We start from the raw sequence: 19,239 nt of genomic DNA, 5'->3' as shown, positions 1-19,239 counted from the left end.
AGTGGCACCAGCAGGTCCAGCTGGGAGGAGTCAGGGGTCACTCGAGGGTGCCCGTCTTCCTGGCGACATCGGCCTTTCTCTCACTCAGCACATACGGTGTATCTGCTCTGCGAGGCACTGTGCCAGGTGCTGGGGAGACAAGCGCGTTTGGCCTCTGCTTACACGTCAGTGCTGGATGAGACTGGCATTAATAGCACATAAATACATGTCAGATCTTAAGCTTTCAGTTTCTCTTCTGGAAGAGGACAAAGTGTTACAGGAGGGAGCAGCAGGGACTCTGAACTGGGGGTGCTGGGGAGGGCAGGAAGGTTTCTCCAAGGAAGGCTGAACAGATAGAGATCTGGAAGCTGTGTACCTGTGAACTCAGGAAGGCAGGGGAGAAAGGTTCGGAGCAGAAGGTCAGCATATGCAGAGGCCTTGAGCTGGAGGGAGGCTGTGTGTCTGGAAACGGAGTGTCAGGGGGACGAGCACACATGGTGACGGCCAGTTAACAGCAGTGGTCTGGGAAGCAGGTGGGGCCTTCTTGTCCTAAGAGCCTGGGAGCCACTGAAGGATTTGAAGTAGGCGGAGGGACATAATTAGATTTAGGCTCTTAAGCTTTAAGTGTGGCAGGAGGGGGCATAATAGATGTAAGGGAGTGTTGAGGAGGCAAGAGAAGAGGTGGCTTGGGCTGGGGATCAGCCGTGGAAGAGGTGACGAGGGGCTGGTATCAAGTGTTCCATAGCAGAAGGGGCTGAACCCAGGGCCTGAGGAGCCTGCAGCCTCCCTTCCCGTCCAGCACCCTGCCCCCGTGCCCAGTCAGTGCTGGGTGCCATCCACTCACTTTGTTCTCCCTACTCAGGGAGCCTGTCCTGTCTGACCCTTCCTTTAATGGAGTTCTTTGTCTGTGTCTCTTGACTTCCAAGGCTCCTGTTTTTGTTGTTTGTTAAATGCTTTAGTCCTTTCCTAAAGCCTTTCAAATGCATTGAACTCCTCCTGGAGCCCGGGAGGAAACTGAGGCCCAGAGACCTTAGGTGGTCTGCCTGCTCTAAGTCAGCCTCTTGTGGCATTTGAGATTCTAGTGTTGGACTCAGGCTCCCAACCGTGGCATCTTCCACTGTGTTCTGCCAAGGCCCGTCTCTATTCCCAGAGAAGCCCAGGTATAGGTAGAGGTTCCAGAGGAGGGTGTGGGGAGGGGTCCTCAAGATTTAGTGAAAGAATCAAGTCACTGCAGTTTTTAATCCAGTGGCATTCCTGCAGCAAGGAGCCGAACCTGAGAAAGGAGCTAAGTCTGTGTGTAAGGTGGGGACTCGCCCAGAAGGGTTTGGGCTTATTAATCCAGTGAATTATTGCCACCTCCACCAGTGCCCCACAGGACTCCCCAGGCCTGGTTTCTCAGGAATCCTATGAACCTAGGGCGCACTCAGCTTTGGAAACAGCCAGGTTGAAGCGCCACCTAGTGGCCATAACTGGGTATTTTATCCCATTTCAACAATCCCTTCTTCAGGGGTCTGTCCAGCCTTGGGCACTGATAGCTACCCACCAGACAGATTCCTGGGCTCCACCCCAGACATACAGAATGAGTTTCAGGGGTGAGGTCAGAATAATTCTGAGGGCCAGTTTGTGGGCTACTGCTTTAAAAGACCTCTTTAAAAAATACTAACAAGTATTGCGTGTTAAACTACATACCATGCACTGTACTGAGAACTTGAAAACATTTTGCTTATTTCTCACAGCAGACCTCATTTTACAGATGAGGAAAGTGAGACTCAGGGAAGTTCAGCCACTCCCATGGGGCTGCACTGGAGGCAGGCAGTGGGGTGGCTGGTGAAAGGCGGGGTTGGGGCCTTCCAGCTTGCCTGCTGCTGGCCAGCCCCCGCGGGTGGGAAGTGGCAGTGGCCTTGCAAGATGTGACTTCTCGGTTGCAGACGATCCTGAAGATCCTGGTCTCTGGGGGTGGCAAGTCACGGACGGGTGTGATGATACCCATTCCGCAGTACCCCCTCTACTCGGCGGTCATCTCTGAACTCGATGCCATCCAGGTGAACTATTACCTGGATGAGGACAACTGCTGGGCCCTGAACGTGAATGAGCTCCGGCGGGCCGTGCGGGAAGCCAAAGAGCACTGTGACCCCAAGGTGCTGTGCATCATCAACCCCGGGAACCCCACAGGTCTGTGCTTTACTCCCTTGCCAGTTTCTTGGGGAGCAGGGGCAGGGTGGCTGGAGTACTGGATGTCTGGACACCAAAGATCTAAGAAATAATGAAGTCCTCTTTGCTCCCAGGTTCCCAATCCAACTTCAGATTTGCTAACATAAAGCCATAAAATTTGCCGCAGGCCACCTTAGGAGGTGAGCAAATGCAGGCATTTTCCTGGGCAGGGTTGTATTAAGACCAGTTTTTCTCCTGTTCTTGCATTTGCAAAGAATCTTCTTTTTGAGTTCACCCACAACCATCACCATTAATCATAGGCCTCATTTTACCCTTACTCCTACTTGTTTTTCTGAACCAGTTTTCAGATTGCTGGTGTGTGCGTTGTTTTTCTTTGACACAGCGTTACTGTGTACTTTGAGGCCTGAAAAGGAAATGCCATATTAAAAACAAAAGCGAACAAACCAAAAAAACCTGATTCCAGAAGTTGAAAATCACTCCTAATTTTGTGTATTTTTCTTTTAAAAAAAACCACACAGTTCTGCCTGTTTTGATCTTTCCAGGCTGCTGGCTTCATGTGCCCCCGATGCTATTCGGATGCTGAGAACAAGGGCTCCTCTCTCCTCCTTTGTTGAGATAAACTGGGTCAGGGCCAAAGCGTGGTGGAGTTGATTGTGGAATCTGCTTCTTGGGAACATCAAATGATGCTTCAATCAGCTGAAAGCGCCACTTGAATTCCTGAGCGCAGAAAATGGGTGCAGCTGCCCTCCACCCTGGTTTATTTGCACCAGCTTCTTGGGGGAAGGGATGAAGGGTCTAACCATGGTTCAGTAGGAAAATGACAGAGCTGGGTTCTCAATCCTGTTGCACATTAGAATCACAAAGGGAGCTTTTAAAAATGTCAAAGGCCAGGCTGCACCTCAGAATCTCTGGAGATGGGGCCCAGGCATCAATATTCTATGCAGCTGAGGATGAGAAACACTGCCCTAGGATGATTGTTCTAAAACTTTAGCTTGTTAAGAAAAAAACAGACTGCTGGACCCCACTTCTAGGTATTCTGATGTAATTAGACTGGAGTGGGGCTTGACAATTTGCATTTCTAACAAGCCCCCAGGTGATGCTGATGCTACTGGTCCCAAACTTGGAGTAGTAGACCCTACATCTTAGGAAATAGTCTGTATACCTAGTTTATATCATAGGGTTGGTGACTTCTTGGCCAGGTGCTTACATAAATCTTCACCTGGCTGGCTTGGGAGAAATAACTGCACTAGAGACTTTCCTGTTTTGGGTCAAAGGTTGGGGGAGTCATGTGAGTATATGTTAATATAAGCAGTTTTGGGGGGTTTTTTTGGCCATGCTGCACAGCTTGTGGGATCTTAGCTCTCCGACCAGGGATTGAACCCGGGCCCTGAGAGTGAAATCACTGAGTCCTAACCATTAGACCTCCAGGGCATTTCCTCTCTGGGGTCTTAATGGGTGAAAATCAGCTATTGGAAGATGGGGGATGGAAAATAGAAACCTACCTGTGATAACCATGTATCTTGCCTGAACCACACACTGTGACCACTTTGGCTAAAAGGTATCACAATGGACTGGGATATAAGTGGCTAACAGGGCTCTTTGGGATTCAAGACAGAAACTCATCTTTAAGACTTGAAGGGAGTGGATCTGTGAAGTCCAGGGTAAAGCAGCACACTTGAATCAGCGTCATTGTCATAGGAACCCCAGGCCATTTCCCAGCTCTGCTCTTCTCTGGGCAGGGTTGGAATCCTTCTTAGGAAGCATCTGTCCTGGGAGTGGCCTTCAGCAGTTCCAGTCATTGCCCAGCACCTAAGCGTCCTCCACAGAGAGCCTTGCCCATAGTTTCAGCCAAAGCCACAGGCCAGACTCTCATTGGCCCACGTTGGCCAACCTGCCCGTGCCTGACCCAGTTAAATCACTGAGGCTGATTGGCTGGGTCTGTATCCCATGTCCCTTGCTGGAGTTTAAAGAGAGGGAGTTCCCCCTAGAACAGCTGAGAAAAGGGCAGGATGCAGGGCTGGTGCAAGCAACAGGTATCCCCATTAGTTTGTGGGAAATTCCTTTGGCCTGGCCTCTGGCAAGGGGCACGTAGACCCCTCCCCAGCTTTGAGGCCTACAGCAGAGCCACCTCTTTTGTGCAGTGGGCTTATGTCTCCCCCTGCTGGGCACAGTTGTGCCCTGCCCCTCTAGAGCCTATGTGACTCTCCTCCTGTACCACCATGTGTGTTTGTCCATCCATTGGCTCAGCAGGCATGCTCTGAGTGACTCCTTCGTCCCAGGTGAAGACTGGAGAGAAGTAACCTCTGTCCTCGTCCTACAGTTTGCATCGCTCATATCACGGGGATTATTTGCGCACAGCAGGTCTCCTTTCCTCTCCTGAGCTGCAGGCTTCCAGAGGCCTGGCCCTTGCTCAGTTCTCTTAGCACTCCCCCTGGCATTACGTACACATGGTTTGATGCTCCTGGTGCTCAAACCTTTGGTTGCATTCTAACAGGATACACTTTGTGGGATGGCAGCCCTGGGAGAGAAGACCAGCAGTGTTTGTAGGCAGGCTCAGCCCCCTGGATAGGCAGCTCCTGTCTGTCTGTGGGAATAGCAGCTGGTTCCTTGTAGCATCCAGAGCTCCTACCCTTCCTAATTCCCAGAGCCATGAGCTTGCTTCATAGGAAGCCCAGTTGACCCTTTCTTGGCAGGAGACAGGTTGGTCCCTTAGTAAAGGAACTGGTTCATTGCTTAAACAGTTTAAGTCTGAAATCCTGGCTGAATCATACCATGCTCCTATAAGATACATCTATATATTTTTTCTAAGACTTATTCTTGTTATTCTTTTTTTTTTTTTTTGCGGTATGCGGGCCTCTCCCGTGTGCTCCGGATGCGCAGGCTCAGCGGCCATGGCTCACGGGCCCAGCCGCTCTGGGGCATGTGGGATCTTCCCAGACCGGGGCACGAACCCGTGTCCCCTGCATCGGCAGGCGGACTCTCAACCACTGCTCCACCAGGGAAGCCCTATTCTTGTTATTCTTACATGGACAAGAATATAGTTATTTTTAACAAGAAGGTAACATCCTCTACATACTGGTTTGCATCAAGATATAGATGCATATATAAATAACACGTACACATACACACATAAATATATACATATATGTAACATCCATAGATGCACATTTATGTATAGTAAAGAAACAGCCTTTTGTGAGAAGTCAGCATGCCTGACTAGTACTTTCCCAGAGGCTATGCGAGCACGTCAGACAACCCAGTGCCACACTTACAATGGGCCTCAGGAAATATTGGGAATAGGTTCATTTCTACCTTGTTGCATTTGTTCCTTTCCCCACCTAAACCCCCAGTATTTCCTGTGAACTGATGGGTGAATATTTTGCTGCTGGCTGGCACTCATTTCTCTAAGATGGATGAAATGTTGAGTCAAGCTCTGAAGGGAGACCCTGGCAGGGACACTGCGGGTACCCGGAAGCATCCTCAGAGGGCGCAGCTCCCATGTAGCTGCTGACGGGAGAAGCCAGAGCTGGCAGGCAGGCTCATCTCATTTAGAGCTTATTCCACAGTATTTACCGGGGCCCTGCTGAGTGCTGGCTTTGAGGGTCAGCACTGAGCCCACAGATCTTGTCCCTGCCTCACGGAGCTTCTGTGGGGAGAAGGTGTAGCCAGTGCAGTTCCCCTGGTGTTGCCGCTGTGGGGTAAGGAGGAGAGTGGGTCTGAATGATTAAACTCCTTCAGTTTAACTTTCCTGCTCTTTATGATGCTGTCATCCCTTCTTGCCCTCCAGCACAGATTAATACAAATATACCCCCCTCCACACACACACACACCTCCAATAAGAATAACAAGAAGGTTGGGTGTGAAACACTGCTTCCTCCACATACCCAGCTTAAGTGAGTCAGAGGGACGGGGCTGACCGTCGGGGCTCCCTGGAGGTTGACTGAACCCCCCGAGTCACAGCAGCTAGGGAGGGTGGTCCCACAGGGTCCCGGGGAACACAGATACCTGAGTGATTCTGGTTGGGGTTCTTACCTGGGGACAATTTAAACAGCATTACAACCTACCTTCTGCTTTTGTTTGGGGACTTTTTAGGTCAGGTGCAGAGCAGAAAGTGCATAGAAGACGTGATTCACTTTGCCTGGGAGGAGAAGCTCTTTCTCCTGGCTGATGAGGTAAGAGCAGCCTTGGCTCTCAGAGGTGAGGGTGCGCTTTCTTTTCTGGGAGAGGGAGCCAGGCCTGGTTGTTCTATAGCCAGAGAGGACTTTCTAGGTGTTGGAAGAGAGATTCTAACAAGGTTGAGGATGTTCAGTGTTACACCCTGTGAGACTGTGACCAAAAATCATCCCAACATTGGTTTGGAATCTTGGTTATAAGTTTCAGAAATCTAACCCAAACTACTTTAAACTTGAAAAGTAAAAAGGTGGTAGGGTCTCAGGAGTGGGGCTGGATCCAGGGACTCAAACCACATCTTCCACCTCCTCTCATTCCATCCTGCTGCCTTGGCCTCACACACGGACCTGCTATCTTCCCAGTCTAGAAAGAGAGCATTGCCTCCTGGTGGTTCCAGCAAAAGTCTCAGAATTAAGCCTCACTGGTGCAGCTTGGGTCAAACACCCATTGCTGAGCCAATTACTGTGGCCCCGTGGTTGCAATATGCAAACTGACCAGACCTGGGCACGGGGCAGTGTCTCTGCCCTGTGCCCCCAAACCTGCAGACAAGGGGTGGGGTATTCCCTGAGGCAAATTGAGGGCCTCTTTCTCAAGCAGGGAGAGTGGGTGCTAGGTGGGCCTAATGCTGTGTCCTGTGAGGAGGGGAGGCTTAATTAACCCCCCACAGCTGCTGCTGCTTGAACCCCAGTTCTGGAGACAAGGCATGCCCCATTCTTTTCCTGCAAGGAAAGAAATGAAAGACCCATCATATCCTGTTTTCATTTCTTCATTGCTGCATGATTTCTAGTTAGTTGTAGCTTCTAACACACAAGGTTCATTTCTTTGCTTCTCAGCACCCCCACCGCCCCGCCCCACACACAGAGCTTACCCACCAAATTGTTGCCGTGATTAATAGCAGATGGACCTAAAATCTTCATTTCTATAGGAGAGAATGGACAGCAGAGTGACCTGGTTTACAAACCTCTTCCCTTGGGGTCTGGGAAGGGAGGGGTGGGGGAGGAGGAGGGGGAGGAGGAAGCTCTGCCTGGCTTGTTGAAGGTGCAGCTGGCCTGACCCTCCTGCCGACCCACAGCGCTCCAGAGAGCCTCGGTTTCCCTGATGTCCAAACTGGGTATGGGAAGCTCATCTCCAAGGGCAGATGGGACGCTTGCCTGCGGCGCACTAGACTGTGCGGGGACAGGGAGGCGCTGCTCGCTCCAGTGTGGGGGCTGCTCTGTCCAGTGTGGGGGCGGCTCGGTCCAGTGTGGGTGCTGCTCGCTCCAGTGTGGGCACTGTTTAGTCCAGTGTGGGGGCTGCTCGGTCCAGTGTCGGGGCTGCTGGGTCCAGTGTGGGCGCTGCTCGCTCCAGTGTGGGCGCTGTTTGGTCCAGTGTGGGGGCTGCTGGGTCCAGTGTGGGCGCTGCTCAGTCCAGTGTGGACGCTGCTTGCTCCAGTGTGCGGGCTGCTCGCTCCAGTGTGGGGGCTGCTCGCTCCAGTGTGGGGGCTGCTGGGTCCTGTGTGGGCGCTGTTTGGCCCACTGTGGGTGCTGCTCGGTCCATTGTGGGTGCTGCTCGGTCCATTGTGGGCGCTGTTCGGTCCAGTGTCGGGGCTGCTTGGTCCAGTATGGGCGCTGTTTGGTCCAGTGTGGGGGCTGCTGGGTTCAGTGTGGGCGCTGCTCGGCCCATTGTGGGTGCTGCTCAATCAAGTGTGGGCACTGTTTGGTCCAGTGTGGGGGCTGCTCGGTCCAGTGTGGGCGCTGCTCGGCCCATTGTGGGTGCTGCTTGGTCCAGTGTGGACGCTGCTCGGTCTAGTGTGGGTGCTGCTCGGTCCATTGTGGGTGCTGCTCGGTCCAGTGTGGGCGCTGTTTGGTCCAGTGTGGGGGCTGCTAGGTCCAGTGTTGGCGCTGCGTGGTCTAGTGTGGGCGCTGCTCGGTCCATTGTGGGCGCTGCTCGGTCCATCGTGGGTGCTGCTCGGTCCATTGTGGGCGCTGTTTGGTCCAGCGTGGGGGCTGCTCGGTCCAGTGTGGGCGCTGTTTGGTCCAGTGTGGGGGCTGCTCGGTCCAGTGTGGGGGCTGCGCGGTCCAGTGTTGGCACTACGCGGTCCAGTGTGGGCGCTGCTCAGTCCATTGTGGGTGCTGCTCGGTCCATTGTGGGTGCTGCTCGGTCCATTGTGGGCGCTGTTTGGTCCAGCGTGGGGGCTGCTGGGTCCAGTGTGGGCGCTGTTTAGTCCAGTGTGGGGGCTGCTTGGTCCAGTGTGGGTGCTGTTTGGTCCAGTGTGGGCACTGCTCAGTCCAGTGTGGGGGATGCTCGGTCGAGTGTGGGCGCCACTCGGTCCAGTGTGGGTGCTGCTCGGTCCAGTGTGGACTCTGTTTGGTCCAATGTGAGCACTGTTTGGTCCAGTGTGGGGCTGCTCGGTCCAGTGTGGGGGCTGCTCGGTCCAGTGTGGGGGCTGCTCGGTCCAGTGTGGGCGCTGCTAGGTCTAGTGTTGGCGCTGCTCGGTCCAGTGTGGGGGCTGCTCGGTCCAGTGTGGGTGCTGCTCGGTCCAGTGTGGGCGCTGCTGGGTCTAGTGTGGGTGCTGCTCGGTCCAGTGTGGGGGCTGCTCGGTCCAGTGTGGGCGCTGACAGCAGTGGTGGACAGAGAGCTGGGTGAGTGCCGTGAAGTGCGGAGGGTACACAGTTAGCACTTCAGGTGCAGAGGTCAGGACAGGTACATGAACTGCTTTCACCACTCATCTTATTGACGGAAGTGAGCATCACACTTCGGGAGGAAACCTGCTTGGGCAGGTGGGGTACTTGATGTCGTCACTGGCACATGAGGCAGAAAGGAGTTCTGGAGACTGGGTGAGGCTAATGTGGGAGAATCCAGTGGGCATCCATCCCGAGGCCTTCCCTCCTTGCTTGTTCTGTAAGGTTCCCTCGGGCACGTCTGGCTTGGCAGTGGTGTCCGAGGCTGGGCTTCATGGCAGGCTGCCTGGCTGCAGTTTGGCCTGGAGCACCTGTGCCCTCCCTCAGACGCTGCCTGGTTGGCTCAGGCTTCTGGGGGGACTTGCGATGACTGTCTCCATCCCGTCCCCTCCTGCAGGTGTACCAGGACAACGTGTACTCTCCAGACTGCAGATTTCACTCCTTTAAGAAGGTGCTTTCCGAGATGGGGCCCGAGTACTCCAGCAACGTGGAGCTCGCCTCCTTCCACTCCACCTCCAAGGGCTACATGGGCGAGTATGTGGGCCCCCACCTCCCTCCCGCTGCCCCTGGGCCTGCTTGGTCCCTGTGCTTCTCCGCCCTGCCCCACCCCAGTCTGCTGGACAGAGACAGCTGCCCTTATCCACCGTCTCTGCTGATCTAAGAAGCAGGAGGAGACAGACCACACCTCCCCAAAGGGAGCACGGTGGTGTGAGGACAGACCTTGTGCAAGGGCTCGTGTAAAATAAGGCTGTGATGAAAATGAAAACAGACCTCACAGCAGCTTCCAGCGCTAGTGTCTTCTGCCAGCCATGTCGCTGTTGCTCTGACATTGACTGAACTCTGAGGGCCAGGGAAGGCAGGTTGAGTGAACAAATGCTGTCAGGCTAGTAGGCCAAGCTGTGTGTGCAGGAGCTCTGTATGCACCCTGCCTTAGCACTGTGTGACCTCTGGGGCCAGAGTCAGCTTCAATCCTGTATTCATTCATTCAGCTAATATTTATTGAGCACCTGCTATGAGTCCAGAACTGATCTCGGCACTGAGGTTACAGCAGTGAGCAAACCACAGCCATCCCTGCCCTCACAGAGTTATGCTTTAGTGAGGAGAGAGAGGCAATAGACAAACGAATATCACACGTCAAGTGGGCAAAAAGAATTAGAGAAGAGATGGGAATGCCGAGAGGTGGGGTCTGGTCACTGAGGAGTTGGCTTTTGAGTTAAGACTCAAGGGAGGGGGTGTGGGGAGCTACACAGATGTCTGAGGAAAGAGCATTCCAGACAGAGGGAACAGCACGTGCAAAGGCCCTGAGGAGGAAGGAGCAGCTGTTTGAGGAGTGGCAAGGAGACTAGAAAGGAGTGAGAGAGAAAGTGGCAGAAGTTGCGACCAAAAAAAGTCATAGGAGGCCAGATCACCCGGGCTACTTAGGTTATTTTTTACTTTTACTCAGAGTGAGATGGGAACCCTTGGAGGAGGGTTTACACAGAGGTGTGACTTCTCCTGACTTATGTTTTACCAGATTCTCTGGTTGCTGTGTGATGAGGGTAGGGATAGAAGTGGGCATTCGAGGCAGAAGGCTGTTATGGTCCAGGGGAGACATCGTGGGCCAGGGTGGAGGTGGGGAGAAGATGTTTGATCTTGGATACGTTTGAAGGTGGAGTTGACAGGTGTTGCTTGATGGAAAAGGTGGGTGTGAGAGAGAGAAGTCTAGGATGATGCCCAAGTTTTTTGTTCAACCAGCAGGAAGGATAGAGTTGCCATCAATAGATGAGGATTGCTGTGTGTGAAGCAGGTTTTGGGGTAAAATTAGAAGTTGGTTTTGGATGTGTAGAATTTGCAGATGCCTATTGGATGTCCAGATGGAGATGGATGTGTGAGTCTGCAGCTCAGGACTGATATCCAGCTGGAGATTAAAGTTTGTGAGATGTCAATGTATGAGTTGTTAGACAGATCTCTGAGCCTGGATGTCTCACCAGGGGTGAGTATCAATAGAGAAGAGGTCCAAGGACTGGGCCCAGGCCCTCCCTGCTCAGCAGTTAGGGGAGGAGAGGAGGAACCTACAAACTAGACTGAGATGGAAAGGCCAGTGCATTTACAGCTAAGGACATTCATTCCCCAGCGTTGTGGGAGTTCTGCTTTATGCCAGGTATCAGGAGGGGGTCTGGAGGCCAGTGTAACTGTGAAGCTTCAAGAAATATTTTGGCCAGGTCAAGGGAACTGTCCCCTTGGGATGGTCACCCAACTGTTCTTGGCTATATTTGATGTGGGCAGGGGTTGATTTATGCTGGTCTTTCTGGTCTACCCCAGTAGTGATGCTGCCTCCTTGCTAGACTTTCATGTGTTGTGTAGCTCTTTTCCTAAACAAATATGTTCTCCATTAACTCATTTTTCAAACTCAAGTGTGTTTGTCACATTCCTACCCATCTTTCCATCTGTGTTACTGATGACTGTTTTAATGGTAATACCCTGGATGTTGGTAACCTGAGGTGGTATCCTGTTGCCCTCAGATCCTGATTACCTAGGATCAGACTGATTTGCCCAATTTGATATTCTGCTCATCAGCAGAGGATAAAGCAGAAAGTTTCTTCTTTCAACTTTGTTACAGGAAATATTTCCGAGATGCCAGAATTTATCTTCCCACATTGGAAAAGCAAGTTGAGGGGTCACATGGGGATCTGTCTCTGCCAGTTCATTCTGCAGCCTGATCCCAAAAGTGTTTTATCGAGTGTCTCCTCATATCAGGTGCTCTGAGGTTGTGTGGGTGTGGTACACATGCAGAGGAAGGCAGGAGCTGGTGCCTGCGTTTCTGTGCTTATTAGCCTGAATGTTATCAATCACAGTCCAGAAAGTGTGGCTGATGGAGCTGATTTCATTCTGAAAGGTTTTTGGTTTTGTTTTTGTTTGTATGATCTCAGCTTATTTTCATGAGATTTGACTGTATATCAGTCAGGATCCTTTTGGAAATACGTAACAGAAACTCAACTCGAACTGGCCTACATCAAAGAGGCTTTTAAAAAAATCCATATCAGGGCACTTCCCTGGTGGTCCAGTGGTAAAGAATCTGCCTTACAGGGACTTCCCTGGTGGCACAGTGGTTAAGAATCCACATACCAGTGCAGGGGATGCGGGTTCGATTCCCTGGTCGGGGAAGATCCCACATGCCGTGGAGCAACTAAGCCCGTGCGCCACAACTACTGAGCCTGTGCTCTAGAGCCCTCGAGCCACAATACTGAAGCCCGCACACCTAGAGCCCGTGCTCCACAACAAGAGAAGCCACCACAATGAGAAGCCCGCGCACCGCAGTGAAGAGTAGCGCCCCCTCACCGCAACTAAAGAAAGCCCGCGTGCAGCAATGGAGACCCAACACAGCCAAAAATAAAATTAAAAAAATAAAGTAAAATAAAGAATCCGCCTTACAAGGCAGGGGACGTGGGTTTGATTCCTAGCCAGGCAACTAAGATCCCACAAGCCATGGGGCAACTAAGCCCACGCGCCACAACTACTGAGTTTGTGCGCCTCAACTAGAGCCCACGTACCACAAACTACAGAGCCCACGCACCACAACTAGAGAGAAAACCCACACGCCACAACTAGAGAGAAGCCCACGCGCCTCAACGAAAGATCCCACACGCCTCAACGAATATCCCATGTGCCGCAACTAAGACCTGATGGAGCCAAAAATAAAGTAAAATAAATAAATAAATAATAAATCTTTAAAAAAAAATTTTAAATCTGTATCAGTAAAAAGTCAAGGAGTGGACTTCCCTGGTGGTGCAGTGGTTAAGAATCCGCCTGCCAATGCAGGTGACACGGGTTTGAGCCCTGGTCTGGGAAGATCCCGCATGCTGCAGAGCAACTAAGCCCATGCGCCACAACTACTGAGCCTGCGCTCTAGAGCTCGCGAGCCACAACTACCGAAGCCCACGCGCCTAGAGCCCGTGCTCCGCAACAAGAGAAGCCACCGCAATGAGAAGCTCACGCACCACAACGAAGAGTAGCCCCTGCTCACCGCAGCTAGAGAAAGCCCGCACACAGCAACAAACACCCAACGCAGCCCAAAAAAATAAAAAATAAATAAAATTTTAAAAGTCAAGGAGTAAAGTTGAATCAGGGGGCTTAAAAGTGTCACCAGATCTCTGTTTCTGCTTTCTGGCCTTGTCTTGTTTTCTTTCTCAGCTCTGCTTTCCTTTTTTTTTTTTTTTTTTGGCCGCACTGCGTGGCTTGTGGGGTCTTAGTTCCCCTACCAGGAATTGAACCCTGGCCCTCGGCGGTGAAAGTGCCAAGTCCTAACCACTGGACCACCAGGGAATTCCCTGCTTTGCTCTCCTTTGGGTTGGCTTTGTTTTCAGGCATCAGAAAGTTCTAGCCAAGTCCTCAGGCTACTGCTCACATGCCCACCCCTCGAACCTGTGGAGGGGGTGCCCGGCCTGAATCACATGCCCCTTTGGAACAGGGCTAGCGTATAACTTAAGAGTCAGGCTAAGCTGCTCTAACCAAAAGGCCCCAAAATACAGTGGCTCAAACAAGATGGAAGTGTGTCTCTGTGATAACAGCCGGAAGGCAGGGGGAGTCCAGGCCTGGCTCTGCCCCATGAGGTCATTCAGAGATGGGCTGCTGGGCTGGCTCTGTCTTCTCAACATGTGGCACTGAGGCTGCTGCTCTGGCGTGTGCATTTCTCAGGAAGTGGGGAAAGGGAGAGAGGAAGGAGAGAACATGCTTTTAAGGAAGTGATGTGGAATTTACACATGTCACTTCCATTCACTTTCCACTGGTAAGAGCTCGGCCACACCTGGAAACTCAGTGTTGGGCATGGGGATGTTTACAGAAGATTCTGGCCGGCTGGATGCACTTAGTAGAGGTCTCTCTGTGACTGGTGGGTCCTCTCCCCGTCTTCAACCTTTTAGGTGTGGCTACAGAGGAGGCTACATGGAGGTGATCAACCTGCACCCTGAGATCAAGGGCCAGCTGGTAAAGCTGCTCTCGGTGCGTCTGTGCCCGCCAGTGTCTGGGCAGGCTGCCATGGACATCGTTGTGAACCCCCCGGTGCCAGGAGAGGAATCCTTCGAGCAGTTCAGCAGGGTGAGTCTGCTTGTCCCATGGCCTGTCTGCATCACTGCTGCGGCCAGTGTTCACCATGTATTGTCTCAATGGCCAGCCTCTGTCTAGATGGCCTCCCGGGGGTGCTCGTGGTTCCACGTGGCGCCTGACTCACCCCAATGAGGTTAAGTCTCAGGATGCAGCTGGGCTGTACTTGAAGTGGGAGGACTGTTGCATGTGTGTGTGGGGGGGATGCACCCCTTCCTCTTTCTCGCCTGTGAGCACCACGGATGGGCAGGCGCCCAGAGGGAATGGCCTTGTGTCCTGAGAACACCCTGGGTGGGAGTGGGAGGGGAATGATTCTGTTACTAAACTAAAAGGGGGAAATGGATGAGCATGGCATTGATTCTAGGCCACGGGCCTGCCTGTGGCTTAAGACACAGCTGCAGGCTGTCCTTGCAGCTTGAAGTGATGCAGTCAAACCTTTTTAACTGCAAGTGACAAAAACCCACCTCTAAGTAGTTTAAACAAAAATGGAATTTATTGGTCATATAACCAAGAAGTCAGTTCCCAGCTGTTCTAGATTCACAACCTTTTTCAAAAATTGTGGTAAGATACACAGAACATGCAATTTACCATTTTGATCATTTTTAACTGAACAGTTTAATGCATAAAGTACACTCAAATTGTTGTGCAACCATTACCACCATCCATCTCCAGAAACTTTTCATCATCCCAAACTGAAGCTCTGTACCCATTCAACAATAACTCCTCATTTCCCCCTCCCCCCCAGCCCCTGGTAACCTCTATTCTACTCTCTGTGAATATGACTACTCTAGGTACCTCATATACAGCATTTGTCTTCTTGTGACTTTATTTCAATTAGCATGATGTCTTCAGGCTTTATCCCTGTTGTGGCGTGTGTCGGACTGTGCCTCTTGTTTAAGGCTGAGTGACATTCCACTGTGTGTACATGCTACGTTTTGCTAATCCGTTCATCTGCAGGCCACAGCTCTTCACCCACACATTCCAGTAGTACTTGCGGAAGTGCTGGGCTGCTTGCTCCAGCTTTGGAGACATGTCCAGCTCTGAGCCTGTCACTGATGTGCTTTGCCTGGATCACGTGCCCCAAACACACCACATGGATTGGGGGAAGGGTGACTCCCCAAAATGAAGTTGGTGGGGCTGTCTCCTAGAAGCATGTTCTAGGGTGTTCCATCCAGGCCCAAGTTCATTCAGACCAATGGGCAGGGACTGGTTTTTCTCATTTTCAGGAATGACATCCTGGTACAAGAGTAGAACCCATGACACAGGCTACCTAGGACCTACTTGTGGCCCGTGTGCTTCTGCCCCAGGGCACATGGCAGCCTCATGGGCTGAGCGTCTGTGGAAGAAGTTCCTGCAGAGGGACATGTGTTTCGCCCACCTCCCCCATGTGCTGTGCTTATGGACACGCAAGCTCACCTTCACCAATCTGCCCCGACGCCCCAGCTTGAAGGGATAGTTTCCAGGGTCTGGAGCCATGATGTCCAGAGATGCTAACTCATGTGCTTTCTCTGTCTCATCAGGAGAAAGAGTCCGTCTTGGGTAATCTGGCCAGAAAAGCTAAGCTGACAGAAGACCTGTTTAACCAAGTCCCAGGAATTCACTGCAACCCCTTGCAGGGGGCCATGTACGCCTTTCCTCGAATCTTCATCCCTGCCAAAGCCATGGAGGCAGCTCAGGTCAGGGGTGCCAGGTCAGGGCTGGCTCTCTCACTGGGTTCACATGGGACTGCTTCTTGCCATTGGGAGCTAAAGTGTTGGCCCTAGAGGCTCTGAACTTTGTGTATCCGTTGGTCAGATGGTACTTAGTGTGTAAAGATGACGGGCTCTCAGAGACCCAGCCCTGCAGCATGCTGCATTGATGCGGCAGGTGTGAGGCCGGCCCCAGGTGAGCGGTGCGCTGAAGGGAGGTGCCCACGTGTGATGTGATGCATTTAAAACTGAACAGATGCTGGGGAAGCATCAAGAGCAATCTCTTCCACCTGGCCACAGTACCCTAGAGCAGCGCTTCTCAAACTTGAGTGTGTACATGGATCACCTGGGGTCCTGTTAAAAATGCCGATACTGGTTCAAGAAATCTTTGGAGGGGCCCAAGATTCTGCGTTTCTAGTAAGTTCTCAGGTGGTGCCACAGACCCTGGTTTGAGGATCAAGGGCCAGAGCTGTATCTCTGAAGGTGTCCTCACACCCCCTTACCTCCTCAATACCTTGTTAAACATTCAAAATCTGGCCCCACCCCTCGGCCGATTGAATCAGAATTTCTGGTGTTGGAGCTTGAGAACCTATTTAACAGGTGGCCTGGTTGTGCAAACCGAAGTGTGAGAAGCACCAACAGTAGGGCCCCTGAGAGGCTTGTTCCTTAAGGCCCCCTGGGCAGAGACCTCAGGGCCCTGGCTTGGTGTATAGGAGGACACGGCCAATGCTTGTGGAGCTGCTCCGTGGGGGTGGGGTACACAGGCAACAGGCTGGCACTCCCCACTGGAGAGCAGAAGCCCCGCAGCTCATGGCTGTCCCAAAGTGGCCTTTGGGTTCTTTGTTCCCGGCCCCAGCTGCCTACAGCACCCAGCATCCTGCCTTGGTTCTCACAGGAAGGGAAGGCAGAAGGGCCCTGCCATGGGAAAGAACCTGCCATCTCAAGTGTATTTGGCTTTGAGATTGTAATGTTTGTACAGTGCGAAACCAGGAATGAATCCTACATTCTGACCCACTCCCACAGGCCCATAAGATGGCCCCCGACATGTTCTACTGCATGAAGCTCCTGGAGGAGACGGGCATCTGTGTCGTGCCCGGCAGCGGCTTTGGGCAGAGGGAAGGCACCTACCACTTCAGGTACCACTTCCTCTGCACCAGCGGGCTGGTCCTAGGTTTGTTTTGGGAAACTTGGGCTTCTTAACATCAAGGCACCTACGGAGACTGGGATGTATGGAGCCCCTGTCCCCCCATCCCACTCCCATTCTGTCCTGCTGCAGAGATAGCTGAGACCCTGCGCCAGGGACTAAGGAAGACTGTGGGCGACGCCAGGGTCATCTCCTTGACTGCTCTGTCTCCCCTCCACTGTCCCCATCTATCACATGCCATCTGCAGTGTTCCCGTGCTGTGTTTTCTTTTCCTTCCCCTGTCCCTTTTCAACTCCGTGATGGTATCATACAGCATCCAGAAGCTCAATAGCTTGTCCACTGCACCAAAAGCCTGCTGAGATGTTGCCTCTGAGACATGGTGGAATTGCTGTGCCTCCTTTCACAGGCATGTGACTCTGCTGGGCAAGCCGGAGCAGCTCAGCCAGGTCTTCCACTGAGGCCAGCTCTGTTCCAAACAGCACCCTCTCCATGCACAGCAGTCTCGGATGTTTCCTGCAGCAGCTTCTAAAAAAAGAAATGTCATGGGCTTAGCACCTGAGGCTAAGTCTTGAGGCAGTGAAGGTTGTGGGTAGGGGCCCCCCTAGGTGGACAAACATGTGTGGGTGGTGTGGATGGCCTTTCCACCCTTGTTGGGTTCACCTTGGCAATTCACGGCTCATTCAAGAAGTGGTTGCTTCTCGAGGGCTGCCCTTAAGGCTGGGAAGCAGACTGACAGTATTGGAGGGAGGAGTTAGTTACCATGGCAATGTGGGAATTCCTGTGGAGGAAAGTTATGACTGGAGGTTCTCACTGTGAGACTGATGGTGGAGATGGAAAAGGCCTGTCTAGCAGGAGTGGAGTCTCACTCTGTAGCCATAGGAAATACCAAGAGTCATGCGCTCGAGAAAGTTCTATGCACCTGTCAGAGTGTTGGGCAGACCTTTTGTGATTATGGGTGGATGTGTTAGTGAGCTGAGATGCTGCCACCAGTTTATTGCTTTTGTTCATACATACGAGTTGGGTAAAAAAATATGTGAATGGTGGGAGAAAGTGGTTCAACAAGTGCCAGGTGCTGTCCAGGGCCTGGAGCCATCGCAGTGGACAAGACAGGCCTGTCCCTCCCCATGCAACTTTCCCAGACCTCCTGGTCTCTGCAGCTGCAGGTGGAGGAGTGACCTGCCAGGTTCACTTCTCTCCCCTTTTTCAGAGCCACTCGTCTCCGACTGACGCTGTTCTCTTTCCTGACAGAATGACCATTCTTCCTCCGGTGGAGAAGCTAAAGACGGTTCTACAGAAGGTGAAGGACTTTCACATAAAGTTCCTGGAGAAGTACGCGTGAGGACTCCTCAGCCCCAGAGGGAGACCTGGCCCTCAGCCTTCCTCCTGATGCCCACCCAGCCCAGACTGGATTCGCCCCTCCAGCGACTCCGCCTCAGGCCTTACGAAGGCCACTGGTCGCTTTCATCGTCATTTTGCCCCAGGAGACTTCTTTCTTTGTGCCTTGATGTTGGGAGCACCTCTCTTCTGAGCAAATGTGAATTGGGGTTGTCTCAGATGCCCTGTTTTCTGATGCAACCAAAGTAGAGGGGACTTGCTCAGCGTATGTGATGGTGTTCTCTGAATCTGTTGTTGTTGCTTTTGGAAAAGTCTTTTGGGGTTGAAACAACCAGGGTGTGTTGGGTGAGCTGTTTCAGATCTGGAGAAACAAGGTGTCGGGAAATGTATAACTTAACCATGATGAGGGATGGAAATCCCAAACTCACCACCATGATCTGTGAAATAAAACCCTTAGCGGAGTGAAAACCTAGTCCTTCAAACAGGAGAGCCTAGAGTCCACTGGAGGCTCAGAGAGGGCCCGCCCTTCTGACCTGGAGGCAGGCAGCCTGCTCTCAGACAAGAATGGTAAGGGCAGCAGCGCATGGGGCTGGACCGCATGCCAGACTAGGTGGTGGCGGGCACTGGGGGCTATGGCCAAGGTCAGAGGGTCCTGTAGGGGAGGAGTGGGCGTGAGCCAGGCTCCGATTTGAACTGGGCCTCCACGTGGGAGCACACAGCAGGTAGTGAGGACTCTGCACACACGAGGGCTTTGGGTGAAGGGTTCTCTTGGGCACGCTTAGGCTGGGACGCCCGTCCAGGGGTCTCCCTGGACTCCAGGGGCACAGGGTTCAGCCCAGCAATATCCCAGTCACGTAGAGGGTTTCTACCTGGTTGTGTGTGGATCCATCCCACTGTTACCCAACAAACAAGCAGTCTCACCCAAGGGCTTGAGTGAGCCTTTAGGTGATAGTAGGGCAAAGAAACACTGAAAATGTCCTAGTGAGGGAGGGGTATCCTTAAGGACATGAAG

General features: G+C 52.4%; 1 protein-coding gene across 1 annotated transcript in view; it reads left to right on the top strand.

Moving 5' to 3' along the window:
- GPT2 (glutamic--pyruvic transaminase 2) overlaps positions 1-18,753 on the top strand; it is a 33,488-nt gene extending 14,735 nt beyond the window's left edge. The window contains exons 6-12 of the mRNA XM_079722911.1: positions 1,908-2,151; positions 6,244-6,323; positions 9,379-9,515; positions 13,880-14,054; positions 15,581-15,736; positions 16,772-16,884; positions 18,141-18,753. Of these exons, the coding sequence (XP_079579037.1) occupies positions 1,908-2,151; positions 6,244-6,323; positions 9,379-9,515; positions 13,880-14,054; positions 15,581-15,736; positions 16,772-16,884; positions 18,141-18,231 (996 nt within the window). The 3' untranslated portion in view covers positions 18,232-18,753. The remainder of the gene's footprint in view (positions 1-1,907; positions 2,152-6,243; positions 6,324-9,378; positions 9,516-13,879; positions 14,055-15,580; positions 15,737-16,771; positions 16,885-18,140) is intronic.
- The last annotated feature ends 486 nt before the right edge of the window (positions 18,754-19,239 follow it).

The sequence above is a fragment of the Hyperoodon ampullatus genome (genome assembly GCF_949752795.1).
Source record: "Hyperoodon ampullatus genome assembly, chromosome: 18".
In the NCBI taxonomy this organism is placed as follows: domain Eukaryota; kingdom Metazoa; phylum Chordata; class Mammalia; order Artiodactyla; family Ziphiidae; genus Hyperoodon; species Hyperoodon ampullatus.
This window is presented reverse-complemented; position numbering and strand designations above follow the sequence as displayed.